Genomic DNA, 19144 nt, shown 5'->3' on the forward strand with positions numbered 1-19144 from the left:
CTTTATTAATGCAGTGGAATTGTAGAATTAATTTCCTCAAACATCAAACAGGAATTAGACAGTTAAAAGGAACACGTACAGCATCGATCGATATATTAACGATAAGTGTAACTATATGCTGAAGTATTTTGCAATTGGAACAAAAGTTTTGGTTTTGTAAGGAAAGTGATTTTTGCAACTCTGTACTAGTTATTACAGGGACAAGAATGATCCTCCACTGAAATTTTTTAAAAAGCAGCTGGAAGCTCAGTTGAACACTAAGTTATTTTCATTCGAAGCAGAAACATAATAGGATAGCAACATGAAATTTTGTCAAAGATGCAAATGTTTTGGAAGTAGTGTTGATCAGTTCGAAAAGTGTCATCTAAATAGAGGTTATAACATAACTAAAGCAAAGCGCGCGCTCTGATCGGTTAATTCAGCGTCTACTATTTGCCCATTGATGTACGCTGCTGACGTGTGTGCTAATGTTTACAAAGCAAATATTTTGAGAGACATTGTTTCCAAAGTATTAGCCGACGTCCCTTCTGCCAGAAATGCGAAACTGTCTGCACAGTTGTCTGAAGATGAAACAGAAAGTACATCCTTTGACCTATTTGGGAGCATTTTTCCCGAGTCACCTGCAAAGAGATTCGCAAGTTTAAGCGAAAGCGGACTTGAAGAGCTTGTAAGTGAGCGACACTCAAAAACACGAAAGAAGACACAAACTGGTCTGGATGTGTCAACATTTACAGGTAAACAAAAAGTTATTAAAGCTTAGTTGGAACTCATTAATAGGCTTTACGATAAAGATGAAACGAAATAAAGATTTAAGACTTTTTAAATATTTAGAAATTGTTCCTAAGTTATGTGTAAACCCAGTTAAATCACAGGCGGCCCAAGCGCAAGATGCGAGGAGTTATTATTTATTTATTTTTTAAATCTTTATGCGAACGTTCAGCGCGTGAAACGTGACATATTTACCGCCGACATCTACTATTACATAACCGCCGAGTTTGGTTACACGAAACGTGACCTTCACCTTGCAGCATATGGTGGAGTTGTGTTACAACGGTTTGAATTTATAAAGGTTTGTATGGGGAAAAACGGTAATCGACATTATAGCTGAAATTTTAATATTTTTCCAATCAAAGGCTCCTTCGAGCTACCTCATGGTATGTGGTAATTATTCTACGAAGTGCTGTCCTTTACCTCTTTTGGAACTAAGAAGTGTTCCATTTGTAAGGTGTTTAGTTGAAAAGTGCATCACGTTAATAAGCAGCCATTAGTTGAGCATGTTTATAGAAATAAGGTCTTCATCTAATATACATAACATTTTGACAAGAAACACTGGTAATCCTTTTAGTGTCTTTTTCTCTGTCTGGATTATGAACATCAGCAGTGCAAACATTGTTTTGACAATTTGTGGTAATTTCATTAGTTTGCACATCAGCACTGGATGTGTAAGGGTTTTGAACAAACTCACCCCACTCTTCATGGGTTGCGAAGTGATGCCATCTATCCATGCATTTTGCTCTTTTATGCCTTCAGTTTTAAATAATTCACTAGTGTCTACAAGATATTTGGCTGCATTTAATACTTTCTTAGGTCTGACATTCTGAAACTGATAGTGATGCTTGTAACCAAGTCGCCTTTTAAGTTTTATTGGAATGGTCTGTGATTCGCTTCTTGGCCTTGGGAGACAATGAACAGTTGAATTTACATCACTTGGCACATTGACAATGTTTCCATGAAAAGACAATTGACCACCCCTAGGTAGTTCACTGATTTGCATAAAAGGTATACGAGGTAATATTAGTCGCTCTTCTAGTGATGTGAAATTCAAGACATTAAGCTTATAAGGAAAACCCGTCTTATTGGCTTTAGAACAGCGGGGTAACCTGCCTTGTTTTAGACCTTTTTTACTACAAGTTAGACAATTGCTTTTTTAGACCTTTTTTAGACTTTTTTTTATTGCAAGTCATGCAGATCCATTCAGTGGCATTGGCACTTTTAAAACCAGTAAGACAGGACTCAACAATGTCTAGTGAACATGCCCTATATTTGTTTGGATAACTTTTCACTACAGAGCATTTGAACCACAATTGGTCACAACAAGTGCATACATATTCTGGGCCACAATACAATGTTCGTGTAAAACAAATTTATCATAGAAATTACATCGCACTTATTTTCTTCTGGCTGCAACTCATGACTGCTACATGTTAGTTGCGATACACTTGCCAGAGCCTCAGTCTTTTGTCTTTTTCTTACCAACTGTTTGGTTATTTCCCTTATGTGTTGCAGGTTTTCTACTTTTCGTTTTCTGAAGGAGCGCTGCTCAATTTCTCTGACATGTTCTGGGTTCAATTTTGTCCTTTTAGCAGCCTGGTGTTTCTTGTTCCTAGATGTTTCACCATTAATGTTGCAGCCTTGTACTCGTTTTTGATTCTCATATATTCTAAAGTTATCGTCAGCTCTTCTGTCTTTCATGTATTCTGTCATGTATTTTCTTCTGTAAGCTTTACGTTTTTCACTGTTATCAACTGGTTTGTTTTCATCTGCATTTTTTGTTGTTTGCTGTTGTCTCTTATCTTCATTGTTCTGTTTTCTACCATGGAAACATAATGAAATTCATCTCATTGTAAATGTTTAGGGCATTTGTAACATTCACTGGTTCAACAGCAGAAACTGGAGAAAAAGTTGGATTTGATTCAGCAATATGAATTGATAAATTAAGACAATTGGCAACAGCTTGAATTATGATAGCATCAGCCCATGTTCCTTGACATGACATTCTTTCCAAATAACCTTGCCAAGAATGCTCAGTTTTACTCTCTATAAATTGTTCAGGGTGATTCACTACATACTGAATGCCAACACTGCGCACATAGAAATGACTATTAGGATTTCCATAGAGTTGATGTGATACAGCCCTAAAAAAGCAATCACCACCTCCTCCAACATCAAGTGCAGTTCTGCCTAGCTGAGACAATCTGAATTTTAATAAACAGACAGAATTTGTGGGTGGTATAAAAGGTACTGATTTGCAATACTCATTTGCAGGACCAGGATTTGACTCCACATCTCCACTCAATGATATGATTCTGCTCAAAAAATGATACGTTTTCATTTGGAGCTGCCTTAATTTTCTGAAAATATTACTTTCAGCTATCATACAAAACAAAGGCAAGTTTTTATGCTTTGGAGTCCTTGTTCGAAAAATACACAAGCTTAAACTTTGTCTTATAAAATACTTCTTTAAGAAAATCATGAATTTTGAACTTCTATATCGCTCTAAGAAATGACAACGATGGTATCCAAACAACATAGCCTTCAGCTTAGACGATTTCGGGACATTAAGTTCTTTATGTATAATTTCACCGACATTTTTTTTTTTTTTTTTTTTTTTTTTTTTGCCATTAGAAAATCTGGTAACCATTTTGTAAGAAATTCTGGAGGGTTCTCTTTCACGTGTCATTCTAAACTGAGGATGGGAGACAATGGTACTGTAGCTCTAGAATTCCGTACATTCACATTTTTTCTGCATTTCTGTACTGACAATTGCAATTGACAACTGAACTGGTATATTATTTTGATTTTCAAACTGCTCGGGTATTGTAGGATTACCTTCGGTAATCATTTGCTCCTGACCTTGGTGTATTTCAGGTGGCATTCAGGTAACAGATCATCTGTTTGGCATTTGTTTGTTGTTTGATATTTTGTATTTGTTATGGTATTTGTTATTTGGCGTATAATTTATTGTATTTAGCATTTGTTTGGCAGCTGTGTTCAATCGCTACAGTATGGGGCCCAGTTCTCGGCCACAAAAAACGTAAACTTGTATTTCTTACCTTGGAATAGCCGTAAGGACTTAAAATTTCACGCACAACTAACTTCAGCATTCAGTTTACACATGTAGAGCTATCGACTGCTCAACGCTGTTTTCTCCCAAGTAATAACGAAAATGGAGGCTTCGTTCGTGGGCCCAGTTATCGGCCCGCAGGCCCAGTTCTCGGCCTCAAAAGAGTGCACACGATTCCTCAGAATAAACAACGCTTTATTATCATTTTTTTGGTGTTAAATCACTTATAAGGCTTGTGTTTTGGTATTTCGATCACAAATTATCCTTAAAGAGCTTTGTTTCATGTTAGAAAAGGAAGTGTTTTGCACACCTAGTTTTTCTCTTAAGTGCAGTCAAGCTAGGCTAAAAAAGAGTTGGGTTAAGTCAGAGCTCATAGTTTTCAGCATGCCACCCATTACAGCCTTATTTTTACAACTGACTTGATACGAATACTCCACACAGAACTATGGGCGCTTTTAGTGTTGAAGGCGAACAGGGTGGCCGAGAATAGGTAAATACCCGAAAGTACGAAAGAAATATTGAGGAGTGAATTTAGGTCAAAGAATTAAACAGGCCAGGAAAAGTTTAAATTTAACAGATAGCTTTATCCCTCTACGTCCTTTATGCCAAGAACTGGCTCATTTGGGCCTTCTAGACGGACAAAATATCAACTTGAATTAAACCCTGTAATTCTAGTAGCCGTAAACAAACACGTTTTCGGGGAAACCAAATTCACCTACCTTCGCGTCACCTCAACGTGCTCACAGAAAAACTTGGCAGGACGAAACAAAACTCGGCAGAACGGAAGACAAGGAATCAAGCTACCTTTTGAAGCAATTGCTTTTTATTCAGATTCATTTGTGGCGCGAAAAATAAACGCTGAACAAAAAGTGGCCGAGAACTGGGCCCCACACTGTAAAGCTTATCACAGTTGTGGCATTTAAGTCCCAGCAAGAAGGAACTTGACCAAAGCTTCATCGATGTGCTTTGTCATGTGACATTTTCCGAACAGCTTCCAGGCGAATTGTGAAATATTAAAAGCGCATTTAATTTTAAATCATACATCCTGCGAGTATTTTTAGAAAATTCAAAATGCAATACAGTAGAAGGAGGGCAGCTTACCTTTTACCCCAGACCATACAGCATTCATTCCGAATAGTTCGTTTTGTGCATTCTATTCCTCGTCGTCCAAATGTATCTTGGAGACATCGTAACTTTTAAGACTTTAAAACCCATTTCTTTCGACTCGAGCTTTCTTGAGCACATTTCCTGTTCGTTTGTGAGGTCTTCAGAAATGTATTTTGATCAAAGATGGAGCGAAAGGAAGGAAAACTCGCCTTGCCTATTTTTGCGTCGGGCTCAACACAACGGACGTCATTTTGTAAACATGTACTACCACCTTTGTCCCACCCCCTCCTCCCACATATATAAACATAAAAGAATGAGACGACTTTGTGGACAAAATCAAATCTAGTATGGGGGACAGGGGGAAACGTGTGTAATTCATGTTTAATGTGGAGTTAATGCATAAATTAATTGTGTAACGGAAATGGAGTGACGAATCCAACCATCACTATACCTCATGGTATGAAGTACATACCATGAGGTAATAAGAATGACTTACCTCAATGCCTTGTTGTCTTTTCTATTGTCATCTCGCTTCTCAGCTCGATCCGAAGCCTCTTAAGCGAGTTATCGCTTTTTGGTTTTCCTCTACTAAGAAAGAGTAAAGGCTACACACGCGATTCTGGACTGACTCCCGCTCGAAGCGAAAAAAACACTGAAATCCCGCCAGCCGCCCCAATTCCTCCGCAGAATCATAGTACAGGGTTAAGCGCTCCCTTTTAGTCAAATCCCAAGTCAAATTCATCTCTACAGCTCACGATACAAAGCTCTGAGTCGAAGAAAGCTAACCATCAAGAATCAGTGATCATGCTGCCGGGACCAACCATGGACACATTAGAAACCCGAGCGGAATGCCGGGCTAACAAATTGACCCTGACCAGGGGAAGGGAGCGCACAGTTCTCGACAAGCCAGGTACTTTGCTCGACGGTCTCCTGGGTAGATTTTAATCCAGGCCGCCGACGGAGCATTCCTGGTTGTTATGACAAGCCAACCAGTCCCTAGGGGACCGTGGAGCAAAGTACCTGGCTTATTGAGAACTGTGCACTCCCTTCCCCCGGTCAGGGTCAATTTGTTCGACTGTGGCCATGGATGGTCCCGGCAGCATGATCACTGAGTCCGGATGGCTAGCTTTCTTCGATTTAGAGCTTTATAGCATGCGCTGTGGAGATGAATTTGGCTTGGAATTTAACTGAAAAGGAGCGCTTAACCCTGTACTATGATTCTGCGGAGGAATTGGGGCGGCTGGCGGGATTTTAGTGTTGTTTTTTTTCGCTTCGAGCGGGAGTCAGTCCAGAATCGAGTGTGTAGCCTTTACTCTTTCTTAGTTGAGGAAAACCAAGAAGCGATAACTCGCTTAAAAGTCTTCGGACCGAGCTGAGAAGCGAGATGACAATAGAAAAGACAACAAGGCATTGAGGTAAGTCATTTTTATTGCAAAAATATCAAAATTTCAGCTATAATGTCGACTACCGTTTTTCCCCATACAAACCTTTATAAATTCAAACCGTTGTAACACAACACCACCATATGCTGCAAGGCGAAGGTCACGTTTCGCGTAACCAAACTCGGTGGTTATGTAATAGTAGATGTCGGCGGTAAATATGTCACGTTTCACGCGCTGAACGTTCGCACTCCTCGCATCATGAGCTTGGGCCGCCTGTGGTTAAATGCTGATGCGTAGACAATGTCAACGAATTACATTTTCAATTTGCTGTTTTCACGATTTTAAAAAGCGCTTACTTTGATAACAGAGGAAAATAAATTGAAAGATTAAGTTTCATCACAATCCAAATTTTGATAGTCCGTTTCTTTTTGTCATATTCAGCTTGGTGTGCGGTAAAACAAATTCAAACCCTGCTTGAAGCGATGAAAATAGGTCAGCCTGATCAAAACCTACGCAGATTTTATGCAGAAGCGAGAACGAAAAAGGGCGAAGATTACAGTAGATCTACCTTGCTGGGATTTCGTCATTCGATAGAAAGACACCTCAATGCCCCGCCATTTAGCAGAGGCCTACAAATTTCAACTGACCCAAGATTTGCAAGATCAAAGCTCATGCTAGATGCGCAAATAAAAAGTCTAAAACGAAGCGGCAAAGAAAATCTCTCGCACAAACCTGCTATCAAGGAAGGAGACCTCCAGAAGCTGAAGTCAAGGGAAGTGTTGTCCTTGTCGTCACCGCTTTCCTTGCTGAGAAAATTTTGGTTTCATTTCGTCCTGTTTTTCTGCAGAAGGGGCCTTGAAGGGCAAAGAAGCTTGACAAAGAACAGCTTCAAGTTTGAAACCGATGCGGCTGAAAGAAATTACGCAACCACAAGTCACGATGAATTATCAAAGAATCATCCCGGAGAACTAAAGGACGTTGAAAGCAGAGAAAAAGAAGTCAGAATGTATGAGACCGAAGACCAAGGTGACTGCTACAAGGCCCTCAAATTGTATCTCCAGAAGGTAAATTCAAAGTGTACTGCGTTTTTCCAGCATCCGAAGAAAAATAACAAGGCTCTAGATGCCGTTTCGTACGAAGCACGACCGCTAGGAATAAACAGCCTCGCTAAAATGATGAAGACCATCAGCGAAGAAGTAGGTTTATCCAAAATCTACACAAAATATTGTGTAAGAGCCACTGCCATCACTCTCTGGTCCAACGCTGGGATTTCAAACCGCCACATCATGGCCAGTTCTGGACACTGCAGTGAGCAGTCTCTGATAAGCTAAAATTCGCGGCCTTCGACCTCACAGCTCCATAACTGCAGCCAAGTCTTGTCGAGAGCCTTTCCTCCTTCTGGCAACAATCACAGCCAGCCATCAGAAACTTCTCACCAATCCACGTCGTTCCAGACCAAACAAGTGGCAACGAAATCGCTCTTCGGCGAATGCACTATTAAAAACGTGCAAATTGTTTTCAACAGTTCATCCTCTGAATCGATCAGAAATTCAGTCCATTTTTAAATGATTTTGGACGGCTGTCTACTTTCTTCAGTTTGTTCATAATTCTGCTGAACTATTTCACCGGTTGTTGGATACAGACCTTAGAAAGAGGATTTTAATCGATATTTTAAGAAACGTGATTAAACTTTATCGAGTTGCTGGTGTGCAGTCGGTTGTCATGAATGAATTTTCGCGCGCTCCATAACTCAATAGTGCACGCTATGGCGTTTACCATTTGTTAATTCATTTGTGCCTGTCCATACATGGCGAATGGTAAAGAGAGAGAGAAAAAAAGATTCATTACCTTTGGGTGTGAGTTGTTCAAGTATCAGCAGTAGTATTCAATTAAAAATTTGTCATAAAAACCTGATCACAATTCAGATCTGCATACTGAAAGGAAAACCCAGTGCAAATCTATAATGTATATAGCCTCCACATTGGAGATCCGGGAAAGATAACACGAGAATTGTGAAAAAAAAAAAAAAAAAAAAAAAAAAAAAGAAAAAAAAAAATTTATAAAGTTAAATTTCCGACAGCACTTAAATAACTGCTAAAAGATGGTATTTTAGTACCCTGGGTTAGCTTTTTTAAGCCACGCTTATTATTTCGGCTTGCTAGCGCTCGTAAAATGTGTAATTTTGGGGTCGAGTTTTGTTGTTGTCGGGGCAAAATACGTAAGGCCGCAGTCGACAAGAAAATAAAAATCCAAATGACTTGAAAGTTACAGTAATTAAAATATATTCTTCTTGACAAAGTATGAGAAAATCTATTCCTCTTTTTTTATCCTGCATAGGTATAGGTGACCGTTAGAGTAAGCTGCTCTTAAGTTATTTTTAGACGTGGCACCCAGTCCTATCGAGGATGTTACTCGCGCGTTGCGTGGATGTTTTCGAGGATGATTTGTTTGTGTTTCGTTCCGTTTCGTTTCGTTTCGTTTAGTTTCAAAAGGAAGGAAAACCTCCAACGCTGTGGGGATGTGTTCTTTGAAATTTTAATTACAAGTAAAGGAACTTTGGCCCTCGATATGTGATATTTAAAAACTTTAATAGGAGTTAAAATAAGAGTCAGATATCCACTGCGCAAACAATAACAACTGAACGAACAGCAGAGAAATGAGTAGAAAACAAGTGAACAAACGCCCGCGCTAATGTTGGCTGCTGCTGTGCTATTCATGTTTTTGTTTGGTCTTTTTTTTTAACAATTAAAGCGTCGTTTAATTTTGACTTTTTCCGATAACAACTTACTGTTACTGGGTGAAGGAAACAGGAGTTTTGTAATCTGCGCTGTGTGAGATTCAGGTCCTGTCCAAGTGCCATATTACGGTTAAATTTAGAGCTTTATCAAGACCGATCGTCGAGGACTAATTTGAACTTTTTTCATTAACACTCAGTGCCTCTTTAAGTGATCTACCTTACTTTCAGAGTTGACACAGGTTTCAAGGCTTTGGTACCCGCATGTGTCATCTTAATGTAGCGGCAGATGTGCTGTTTATTTTTGGTTTTTATGTTTGCATTTTAAATGGAAATGTCATGAACGTCGAGGTAGCTGAAAAGATATCTACTGCATCATCTCCTGAATTAATCAAACTTTCTTCCTCTATAGAGACTTCTAACGTCTCGCACAAAAACAACATCTGATGGGCCACATTGGCCTCCATTTTGAATATTTGCGGGAGATTCGAATTCAGAGAAGCGACAGAGAGGGGCCTGTGAACGAATGGGACTTGTGACAAATGGAACGCGCTTTTCCCAAACGGAAATGCCCGATAGAAATTTTCCGAAAGTTTTTGTAAATGGAAAATGCCCATTCTTCCGACAGCCTTGCCATTCGCAACGTCCAGTAAGGTTAATTTGTTCCCTAGCGTTGTACAAATAGTGTTCTCCAATTTATAAATTATTTCAATCTGTTGTTTGAATGATTGCCAAATAACCCCATGTCCAGCTTTGGTGTATGTAGGATATTGATGTATTGTTTATCCATTTTGCTGTACATTATCTTTAATTGGTGTGTCAATCAAAACATATCTTGGATATGCTGGCTTTTCCTGACAAATGTACCTATGCCTCATCATCTTTGAGTGCGTTTGGTTGTGTAGTGCAGACAAAATACACGTACATAATATAACTTACTCATAGCTTACTTATAATTTTTGGTATAATTTATTCATAGCAAAATTAATTAATGGTACCCAATAACAGCTCCTGTAGTCCACAATCTCAGTCGAGAAAAAGACCAAATCGCTTTGGAATTGAATAATAAAATTATTATCAGAAGCCTATGCAAGTATTCATGATCAGCAGCAAAATATCATATTTATCGTTCATGCCAGAGTGATTTTGCTTATACTTATACTTTGAGATATGGTGCAAACCCTTTCAGCAGGAGGAGGCTCCATACAAAAATGAAGATAGCTAACTATCTTTGGGGATCAAGTTAGAAAACAAAACTTTTTAACTTTTTAGATAAGTATACTATTTTGTTATTTTTGTGAGATTTCATTTGGTAGAGATTTGGGGACTGCATATTTTGTAACCACTACATTTCAGTCGTACCCCACACAGAGTTCTCCCTTATTTCAGTACAACAGGTAAAAGAACATTTTAAACCGGTAAAGCAATCATGGGTGAAGTGCAGCCTTGTTTATTAGGTCTGCTCTGTACATTACATGGAATTCTAATCAATGTAGGTTATGTGCTTTCCAAGACAGGTGTTTCTTTCACAAGTTGCAAAGCCACTTCATCGTCGATGTTGTCGTTGCCTAATAAAGACATTTTCTTTGAAAAGACCTCCACCTAATATGCATTACGGTTTACTAATTTTACACCTTTAGCTTTAGATGTCAAATGAAATCAAACAGCATTTTCATTTTTAAGTGTTGTATTCTTTCTCTGAATTCTCTTGCCCTAAAGTCACAGAAAAATAGGCCAAAGCCACATTCGGGGTATCCTCGCTGTCCTTACATGAAGTGTCACTACAAAATCAGCGGTCGTCTCTTAAAACCAAACGAAATCGCTGCATATTCGTTTTCATTCACGTTCTGGAAGAATTTTATTATCAAGGATTCTCTCAAAATGTCGTCTGAAAATAGATTTTAAACACTTTTGTTTTCGAAAGCCACAGATAATACTTACAAACCATAGCCTGCGCAGTTTATCTTTTAATCTGTTTATTAATTCTTTTACAAGGTGAAACAACTATATTTTTTTTCCTTTACCTGTTGAATGTTTTTAAGAATTCTAAGGGATTTTAGGCAGTAGTGAGTGGTGCTACAGGCGGTAAATTTTACCGGTTTCCGCCTGAAAAGGAGAACACTGCCCACAACAAAAAAAATGTGCAAACTTTTTTTGTGCGGGAGTCCCCATGTTAAGTAAGAAAGAATATAATGATTAACAACTATGTCTTGTCTTCCTCAATAACAAAGAACAAGAAATGCCGCCAAAAAGCACAGAAGACAGTTCTGTTATGTGATCAACATGTTTGGTGGCTCCCCTGAAATCCTTGAAATCATGGCTCATGGTGTTTTCAAATTATTTTATCAACGGCAGTGTTACTTTCTTCTGCTAAAATCTATTTGTCAGGAGAATTCGTTTTGATGAATTGTCTTCCAAATTAGTCTAGCTTATCTCTTTCTCAGAAACCTGTCTTTATCGTTTGTCCATGACTTCATTTACTCTATTTATGCAGATTATTATGCAAATGATTTTCATAAAATTATGAAAATTACGTCGTTGTGTTTTAATATCAAAATATCTGTTCGATTAAACGAAATGTTCTAGAGAGCGAAAAATATAAATATATAAAAAAAACAAAACAAAAAACAGAAACAAAAACAAAAAACAATGAGAAGGCATACTTATAGACAGCGACTTCCAGTTCTCCAAATTAACTTGTAGTTGAATCTAACAATTGAGCTACAGGCGACCAGCTCACTAGAACACGATTTAAATTACTGACTGCAGTGTTTCAAGTTCGACTTCGAGTTGAAGAGTTTGGAGGCTGTTTTTTTTTTTTTTTTTTTTTTCAGTTAGCCTTTGTCACCGTCAGGAAAAGCATATCTTCTTATATTTAACACGCTAAAACTTCGCCATCTCATTTGTTACCAGTAGGTCCGATCCACTTACATTCCCGCGAATAGAACAAGACTAGGGTATTGACAGAGCCGTTCTTATATCTTCCCAACATTAAAAGGCCTGGATAGGAGAAGATTAAGGCAAAGCTAAAATATAGCAAGAGACACAAGCATTGGCAAAAGCTAGCAAACTAAATCAAACCCGAGTAGCAGTACTGCTGCAGTAGTATGTTTTGCTGCTTGCGGCAACTTAAAATAAGTGTTGCCTGATCAAACTACTTACTCATACACTCTACAGAGGGTAAACTAACAGTTGGTAATGAACTGACAGTTTTGTCAAACATATGTAAATAGTTCTTTTTCATCAATAAAACTGTAGAATAGATTTTCCCAAAAATTAAACGGGAAGTTCAAAATAAGAAAAAACAAAAACAAAACACATTGTGTAAAAAATATTAAGAGTCAAAATCTGTGAATTCAGCCTCCTGATGATCTCTTTTCCAAAATATTATATTGTAAGATAGCAGTAATTTTAAAATCAGATTTATGTTCAATACTCTTAAGAACATTCTTCAAGCATGTATGCTATATACCACACCAGCATTGGGTTTCTAAAGTTCGGTTTCCATGACTTCCTGTTCAAACGCCAGTTGTAGATCACTGGTCTTCGTTCGTGGTGTTCTTAGCTCTGTCGCCGGCGTCAAAGCGAAAGTCTTCTCGTTTCTACTTAATTTTATTTCAATGTTTGACGCCGCTGGCCTTCTTAAACAGCACAACGCCAAGGCTTCTCTTAACTCGGGTATTCTCAATGCGTACACAACTGGATTTGCAAACGAGTTGGAGTAATTTATAACGTTCACCAGGTAATAATATTTCAATGGTATCTGGACATCAAAGACGTAGATTAAACAGTTGAAAATAACTAAAGGGAGCCACGACAGCGAAACAAGAAAAGATACAAACATCAAGGTCTTTGTTAATCGTTTGTTTTGAGAGTCTCTGTTTTGCTGTTGTGAAGCAATACTTCCGTGTCGAAACCTTCTCCAAATGCCGATGTTACAACCACATACGATGAATATTAGAATCAAGATGAATGGCGTCCAAACATGCACAGTGCGTTTGTAGGAAATAAGGGAAGACAATGTACTCCAGAGGGTGGCGATAAGCAGAGTCAATGCCCACACAGTAAAAATCGTAACACAGTATGCTCGCATTGACAGAGTTCGGTGCTTAAACGGCCGTTGAATGGCGTAAAATCTCTCGCCAGATATGAAAGCTGCAGAAATTAACGACGCTTGCGAGAAAAAGGTATCAACGAACCCGTAGAAAATTGACAAAGACATCGACCAACCGCCGTTCCAAAGTTGAAAACTTCTCCCAACATCGTAAATGTAGATAGGTAGCGATAGGATTCCTAACATCAGGTCAGCAAACGCCATATTGATGACTAGGAGCAAACTTCTCTTACGAAGGCTCCTGTTTACTGCAAACAGAACAATGGTGAGCGAGTTTCCCACAATAATAAATACAAATATCAAAATAAATGCGGCAGACAATGCGACGCCTTCTGCCTTGGAAGGAACACTTCTTGATGAAATAGTCGCGTTCTCTGAGCTAGTTTTAGCTGCTGCTGTAGTGAGATTCATTTTTAGCTTTTAAAACGCCGAGTAAACTTTGCCGATAAAAACGTCTCACTCTTACTGGATAAGAGAAGGCGGAGTTCTTTAATCCGCACTATGTGAGACTGAGGAGCATGTGGCACATCATGGTTAAATTTGTAGTTTATATTTCACCGATCGAGAGACCAATCATCAGGAGCTAATCTTTCACATGACGTTTTGTTTCTGACATCTGCAGCATATGGCATGAGCAACTTTATTAATGCAGTGGAATTGTAGAATTAATTTCCTCAAACATCAAACAGGAATTACACAGTTAAAAATAACACATACTGCATCGATCGATATATTAACGATAAGTGTAACTATGTTGAAGTAATTTGCAATTGGAACAAAAGTCTAGGTTTTGTAAGGAACGTGATTCTTGCAACTCTGTACTAGTTACTACAGGGACAAGAATGATCCTCCATTGAAATTTTTACAAAGCAGCTGGAATATTAGCTAAATACTAAGTTATTTTTATTCGAAGCATAAACATAATAGGATAGCAGCATGAAATTTTGTCAAAAATGCAAATGTTTTGGAAGTAGTGTTGATCAGTACAAAAAGTAAAAATAGAACTGTAACCAGGATAAGACATATTGGAATAAAAACGTTCTCTGGTTAAAAATATATTAAAAACATAAGCTTTCGGCTATCAGTCTATAGCCTTTAACGAATGAAAAATGTGGCGCGCAAGCGAAAATATATACGAATGGGGTGCGAAAAATTGAGAATAAAAACAAGCGTGAAAAAAGCTAGAAGATAAAATTGTAAATGAGGCCTGATTACAATAAAATAGAATATTGCCTAGGCAACGGTTTTGAGTTTTTTGAGGAGCTTAACCCTTCTCAGGAGTCAGCGGGAATCCGGCGTCGACAAAACCTCGATCGGATCGGATCGGATCACGGACCGGATCACGGACCGGATCACGGACCGGATCACGGATCGGATCACGGATCGGATCAAGGAAAAAAAATTCAAAATTCAAAATTCAAGATTCAAAATTCAAAATTTTGTTGAGCAAATTACACTAGATTGACTACTGTGAGCGGAACGTTTTATTTAATTCAGGTGTGATATTCCTTTATTCTTTTATAATATCAAGCCAACTGGGAGCTGGTCACAGATGAATTTTTTTCAGGCTATTGGGTTTTGATTGCAATGATCAATCATGTCTTCATATCTTTCCCCGCAGTTCAGATAAATGATATTTCGTATATTCGCTTGCATCAAAGGTAAACTGTCATAAATCGCGTCAGCATGGTAATATTAGGACGAACGTATGAATCGAAACACAAAAACTAAAAACACTAATAACATTAAACACCTGATGATTTCAAACAATTTCCGTTTCTGAGACAAGTCTATACTTTTACAAGATGTGAGTTTGGAATACCATATTTCGTACTTGAATAAAACGAAACAGACCATTTGTATTTCAAGGAAATATAGCTGTTTTACAAAAAATTATAGGAATAACATCGATAGTGTGAACGATAACGCAACCCGAGAATAGACAACATTTTAGGAGTTACGTCACGATTTTTAAAGTCATTTTTAGGGTCGTAAAGAGTTGCCTTTATATGGAATAAAACCTTAAAATGATCGTGTTCTAGGATAGAAAGCACTTAAGAGGCAAGAACAAATCAAAACGGAATGAGGATCGTTAACGATGGCAAAGATTAACGAGGACTGCAAATGACGAACTAGAAAAACTAGGCTAGTTTTTTCAAGATGCGCAAATCGTGACGTAGCTCCTTTAAAGCAAGTCATGTCCTTAAGCTTTCGCACGTAAGCTTTCTCATTAACTGTAACGCTAACTGTAACGCTCACATCTGACACGAAAAAGTAGCCGAGAATTAGCTACTGATACTAACAACAATTTCCAAAACGAGAATGGAAGGTTCACGCAAGCTTCAAGCCAACTAACGTTCTAATATAACTACATCTGCCTGTTCATTACAATTTAAATTCGTCGTAAATCAGGCGCTTATGTGGCTTTTTAAATGACCTCTTATCATTCTCTGTAATTAACACGTCATTGCGTCAAATCCGGGATTCTTATTTTTATTTAACATATTTTAGTTTTCCACTTTTATTTTTTATTTATTATTATCTTATAAACGATTTCATTTTTTTTTCTTTAAAACGTTTTTTTTTTTTTTCTGTGATCCGATCCGTGATCCGATCCGCGATCCGATCCATGATCCGATCCGTGATCCGGTCCGGTCCGATCCAGATTTTGTCGACGCCGCGGTTTGTGGCATTGCTTTAGATGCGATCCAAAATGCCTTCAACTCTTCTTATGGAAGTTTGGGAGCCATTCTGGGCTACGGATCTATTTATGGCAATCAGGAACACCAGTTGGCTGTGAGTTCAGCAGTTTCAGAAGCCGTAGAGATTGTTGCCCTAAACAAAGGACTCAAAGCTGCAGCAGACTTCGCGTTTACGCCCGAGGTTCAGCAAAAGCAACAAATTGCCATGCGAGCGCCAGATTAGTTACAAGTCTATGTCAAACTGGAGACAAAGTTACTGGACAATGGCTGGCAAACCATTTTAAACTTCCTAAATCTTGGAAGAAGTGGGGTAAGTGATGTTTTATTCATTTGAGAATGTTGTGGTTTTAACTCTGTGATTTACAGTGTAGGCTCATTGTTCTTCTATTTTGTACTTTAATGAGCAAAAAATGCAAATCCTAGCTGCTAATCAAACTATGGACACTTCAGTTTAACAAATAGAGTCATGTGTCTGTTCAGCAATTGATCACAGATGACATCACATTGTGGTAAGGACAAAATAGTGATACATTTAGCTGAACTCAGAGTCAAAACAGAAAAAGGAATTGATGTTTATGATGTCATTTTGCCCCTGTCCTTCTTATTGATCACAAGTAAGCACTGACCAAAGGGCAACATTAATTCAGTTTATTATACATTGAACTCATTATAATCTCTTTTCTGATTGGCCGAAAGCGTACAGTGAATTTTCAAAATCAGCACCTGTGATATCATCTAGTAGCTGCAGATTATATAATAATCATGTCAAGGACACTCAAGGTCACGGGTAGTGGTGTCATGTATGACCGCAGTGCATGATTTCTGAGGGTAATCATGTCAAGTTCATGCACTTTGTGTTGCTTGCCGTCAGTGAAGAAGCAAAAACAGGACTTTGGTTTCTTTTTTTTTTTTTTCGTTCAATGTATTCACTTCACTTAGCTTCTTTGTGCCTCGTGGCACATAAGGCCTCCACAGAATGCCTCCAATTTTCTCTGTTGGCTGCAGCAGCTCTTGCCTCATCCCATGTACGCCATCCTGCGCTGTTCCTCTCTCTCTCAACTGTTCTTCGCCAGGTGGTCTTAGGCCTTCCTCTCTTCCTTTTTCCTTCAGGTGTCCATGATAGGGCTATGTTGGTATGGCTGTTTCTGTTTTGTCGTAAGACATGCCCTATCATCTTCCATCTTCTCCTCTTAACCTCTTCACTAAGGAACTTCGTCTCTGCCTTCTCAAGGAGCTCTCTAGTGGTAACGTGATCTTGCCATTTTATTTTGAGAATCCTCCTGAGGCATTTGTTGTGAAACACATCTATTCGTTGCTCATCTCCCATGTTCATCTTCCATGTCTCACATCCATACAGTAGCACCGGTACAACTAAGGTTTTAAACAGTCTAAGCTTGGTCCTCTTCATGATGTTCCTTGAGTTCCATATTCTTTTGAGTCTGGCAAATGTCCCTCTCGCCTTGGACAGCCTGTTTTTCAGATCTTTCATTCCTCCTCCCTCCTTACAAATGATAGCCCCCAGATAATTAAACACCTCAATTTCGCCGATATCTTGCCCATCTACTGCAACCTTCTCCTGACTCTTCCCGTTGATCCTCATCACCTTTGTCTTTCCTTTGTTGATTTTCAGCCCGACCCGTCTTGCTTCCTCATTCATTTTAGTAGTCTTGTTCTGTATATGCTGTTTAGTAGAAGACAAAAGCGCCACATCATCTGCAAAATCTAAATCATCGAGTTTAGATGTAAAGTTCCACCTGATTCCGTTTTCTCCTTTTCCTACAGTCCTTCTCATAATCCAATCCATAGCTATCAAGAATAGAAATCCAGACATATTGCATCCTTGCTTGACGCCTGTTTTGATGCTGAACCACTCACATGCTTCTGCCTGATCTTCTACAGCACAATTGAAGTCTTCATAGAACACTTTTACCATCCTTACTATCTTGTTCGGGATTCCATATTTCCGCATAATTAACCATAGACTTTCACGGTGGATGGAATCAAATGCTTTTTCAAAGTCTATGAAGTTAATATATAAGCTTGCCTGCCACTCGTTTGCTTGTTCAATGATGTTCCTTAATATGAAAATCTGTTCTGTTGTTCCCCTGCCTTTTCTATACCCTGCTTGCTCGTTCCTCAGTCTGATATCAACTCCATTCTGTATTCGATCAATCACAATCCGTCCAAGTATTTTGCCGACTACTGAAAGTAGAGTAATTCCCCTCCAGTTCTTACATTCTTTGAGGTTTCCCTTCTTTGGCAATTTGATGATCAACCCTCTTTTCCATTTGTCTGGGATCTTTTCATGTTTCCATACTTTCTTCAGTAGCTGATGCACTTTCGTTGCCGAGAATTCCTTGTGCGCCTTTAACAATTCAGCCGTGATGGAGTCGACGCCTGGAGATTTCCCATTCTTTAAACGCTCAATTGCTACTTTTATCTCGCCAATTGTTGGTTCAGTGATCGCGATTTCTTCAATCAATTCGCCTAGCTCGAACTCACATTCATCTTCCATTGTTATAGGATCTGTTGGTTCTTCTCTGTTCAGTACTTCTCTAAAATGCTCTGTCCATCTTGCCTGCATTTCTTTCTTTCCACTCACGAGATTACCGCTCTTATCAAGGATGGCTGTGCTGCTCTTAGGTCTTTCATTGCATAGCACTTTCGTCAATCCGTATAATTTTCTCATTTTTTGTTTTCTTGCAGCATCCTCTGCCTCACTTGCGATGCCATCCATCCACTTCCTTTTATCACTCCTTATGCTCTTCATAACTTCTTTACTCTTTTCCTTGTATTCCGTTCTTAGTCGTTTTTTGATCCTCTCTGAACGAGTACTTAGAATCTTCTTGTTTATCTCTTTTCTTTGGTCAATAAGCGCCCATGATTCTTCTGTTATCCATGGCTTTCTTTTCTTCCTAGGACGGCCTAATACTTCATCTGCTGTTTTCGTGTATGCTTCTTCCATTATATGAAACTCCTTTTCTATCTCGTCGTCCTCCTCTCCATCCGGTGACTCCTCTTCCAATGCCTGATATCTATTCTGCAAAGTGATCATAAAGGTTTCCAAAACATTCTTTTCTTTCAACTTGTTGGTGTCATACCTTGCCCTTATACTTCCCTGTTCTTTGGGTTGTTGTTTTCTTAGTCTTAGCTTCACTTTCATGCATACAAGATAGTGATCGCTTCCAATGTCTGCTGATCTATAGACTCTGGTGTCAATTACTGAGTTACGAAACTTCTTGTTTATCAGCACATGGTCTA

At 38.6% G+C, this 19144-nt stretch overlaps 4 protein-coding genes and 1 long non-coding RNA gene across 5 annotated transcripts in view; 2 read left to right on the plus strand and 3 right to left on the minus strand.

Moving 5' to 3' along the window:
- Positions 1–19144, minus strand: part of LOC145479914 (MAM and LDL-receptor class A domain-containing protein 1-like) — a 266467-nt gene that overhangs the window by 57443 nt on the left and 189880 nt on the right. The gene's annotated exons all lie outside the window — the stretch shown is intronic.
- Positions 1–19144, minus strand: part of LOC145480379 (uncharacterized) — a 79363-nt gene that overhangs the window by 34886 nt on the left and 25333 nt on the right. The gene's annotated exons all lie outside the window — the stretch shown is intronic.
- LOC145480881 (uncharacterized) overlaps positions 1–19144 on the plus strand; it is a 124881-nt gene that overhangs the window by 21381 nt on the left and 84356 nt on the right. The window lies entirely within an intron of this gene.
- On the plus strand, positions 896–8141 carry LOC145460901 (uncharacterized). Its single transcript, XM_081445611.1, has 2 exons — positions 896–3795; positions 4769–8141. The coding sequence occupies exon 2, from the start codon at positions 6816–6818 to the stop codon at positions 7662–7664; it is 849 nt and encodes a 282-aa protein (XP_081301737.1). The 5' UTR covers positions 896–3795; positions 4769–6815; the 3' UTR covers positions 7665–8141.
- On the minus strand, positions 11169–13881 carry LOC145484325 (adenosine receptor A3-like). Its single transcript, XM_081462963.1, has one exon. It carries the CDS (start codon positions 13590–13592, stop codon positions 12558–12560), a length of 1035 nt encoding a protein of 344 aa, XP_081319089.1. The 5' UTR covers positions 13593–13881; the 3' UTR covers positions 11169–12557.

Source organism: Orbicella franksi, chromosome 1 (assembly GCF_964199315.1).
Source record: "Orbicella franksi chromosome 1, jaOrbFran1.1, whole genome shotgun sequence".
In the NCBI taxonomy this organism is placed as follows: domain Eukaryota; kingdom Metazoa; phylum Cnidaria; class Anthozoa; order Scleractinia; family Merulinidae; genus Orbicella; species Orbicella franksi.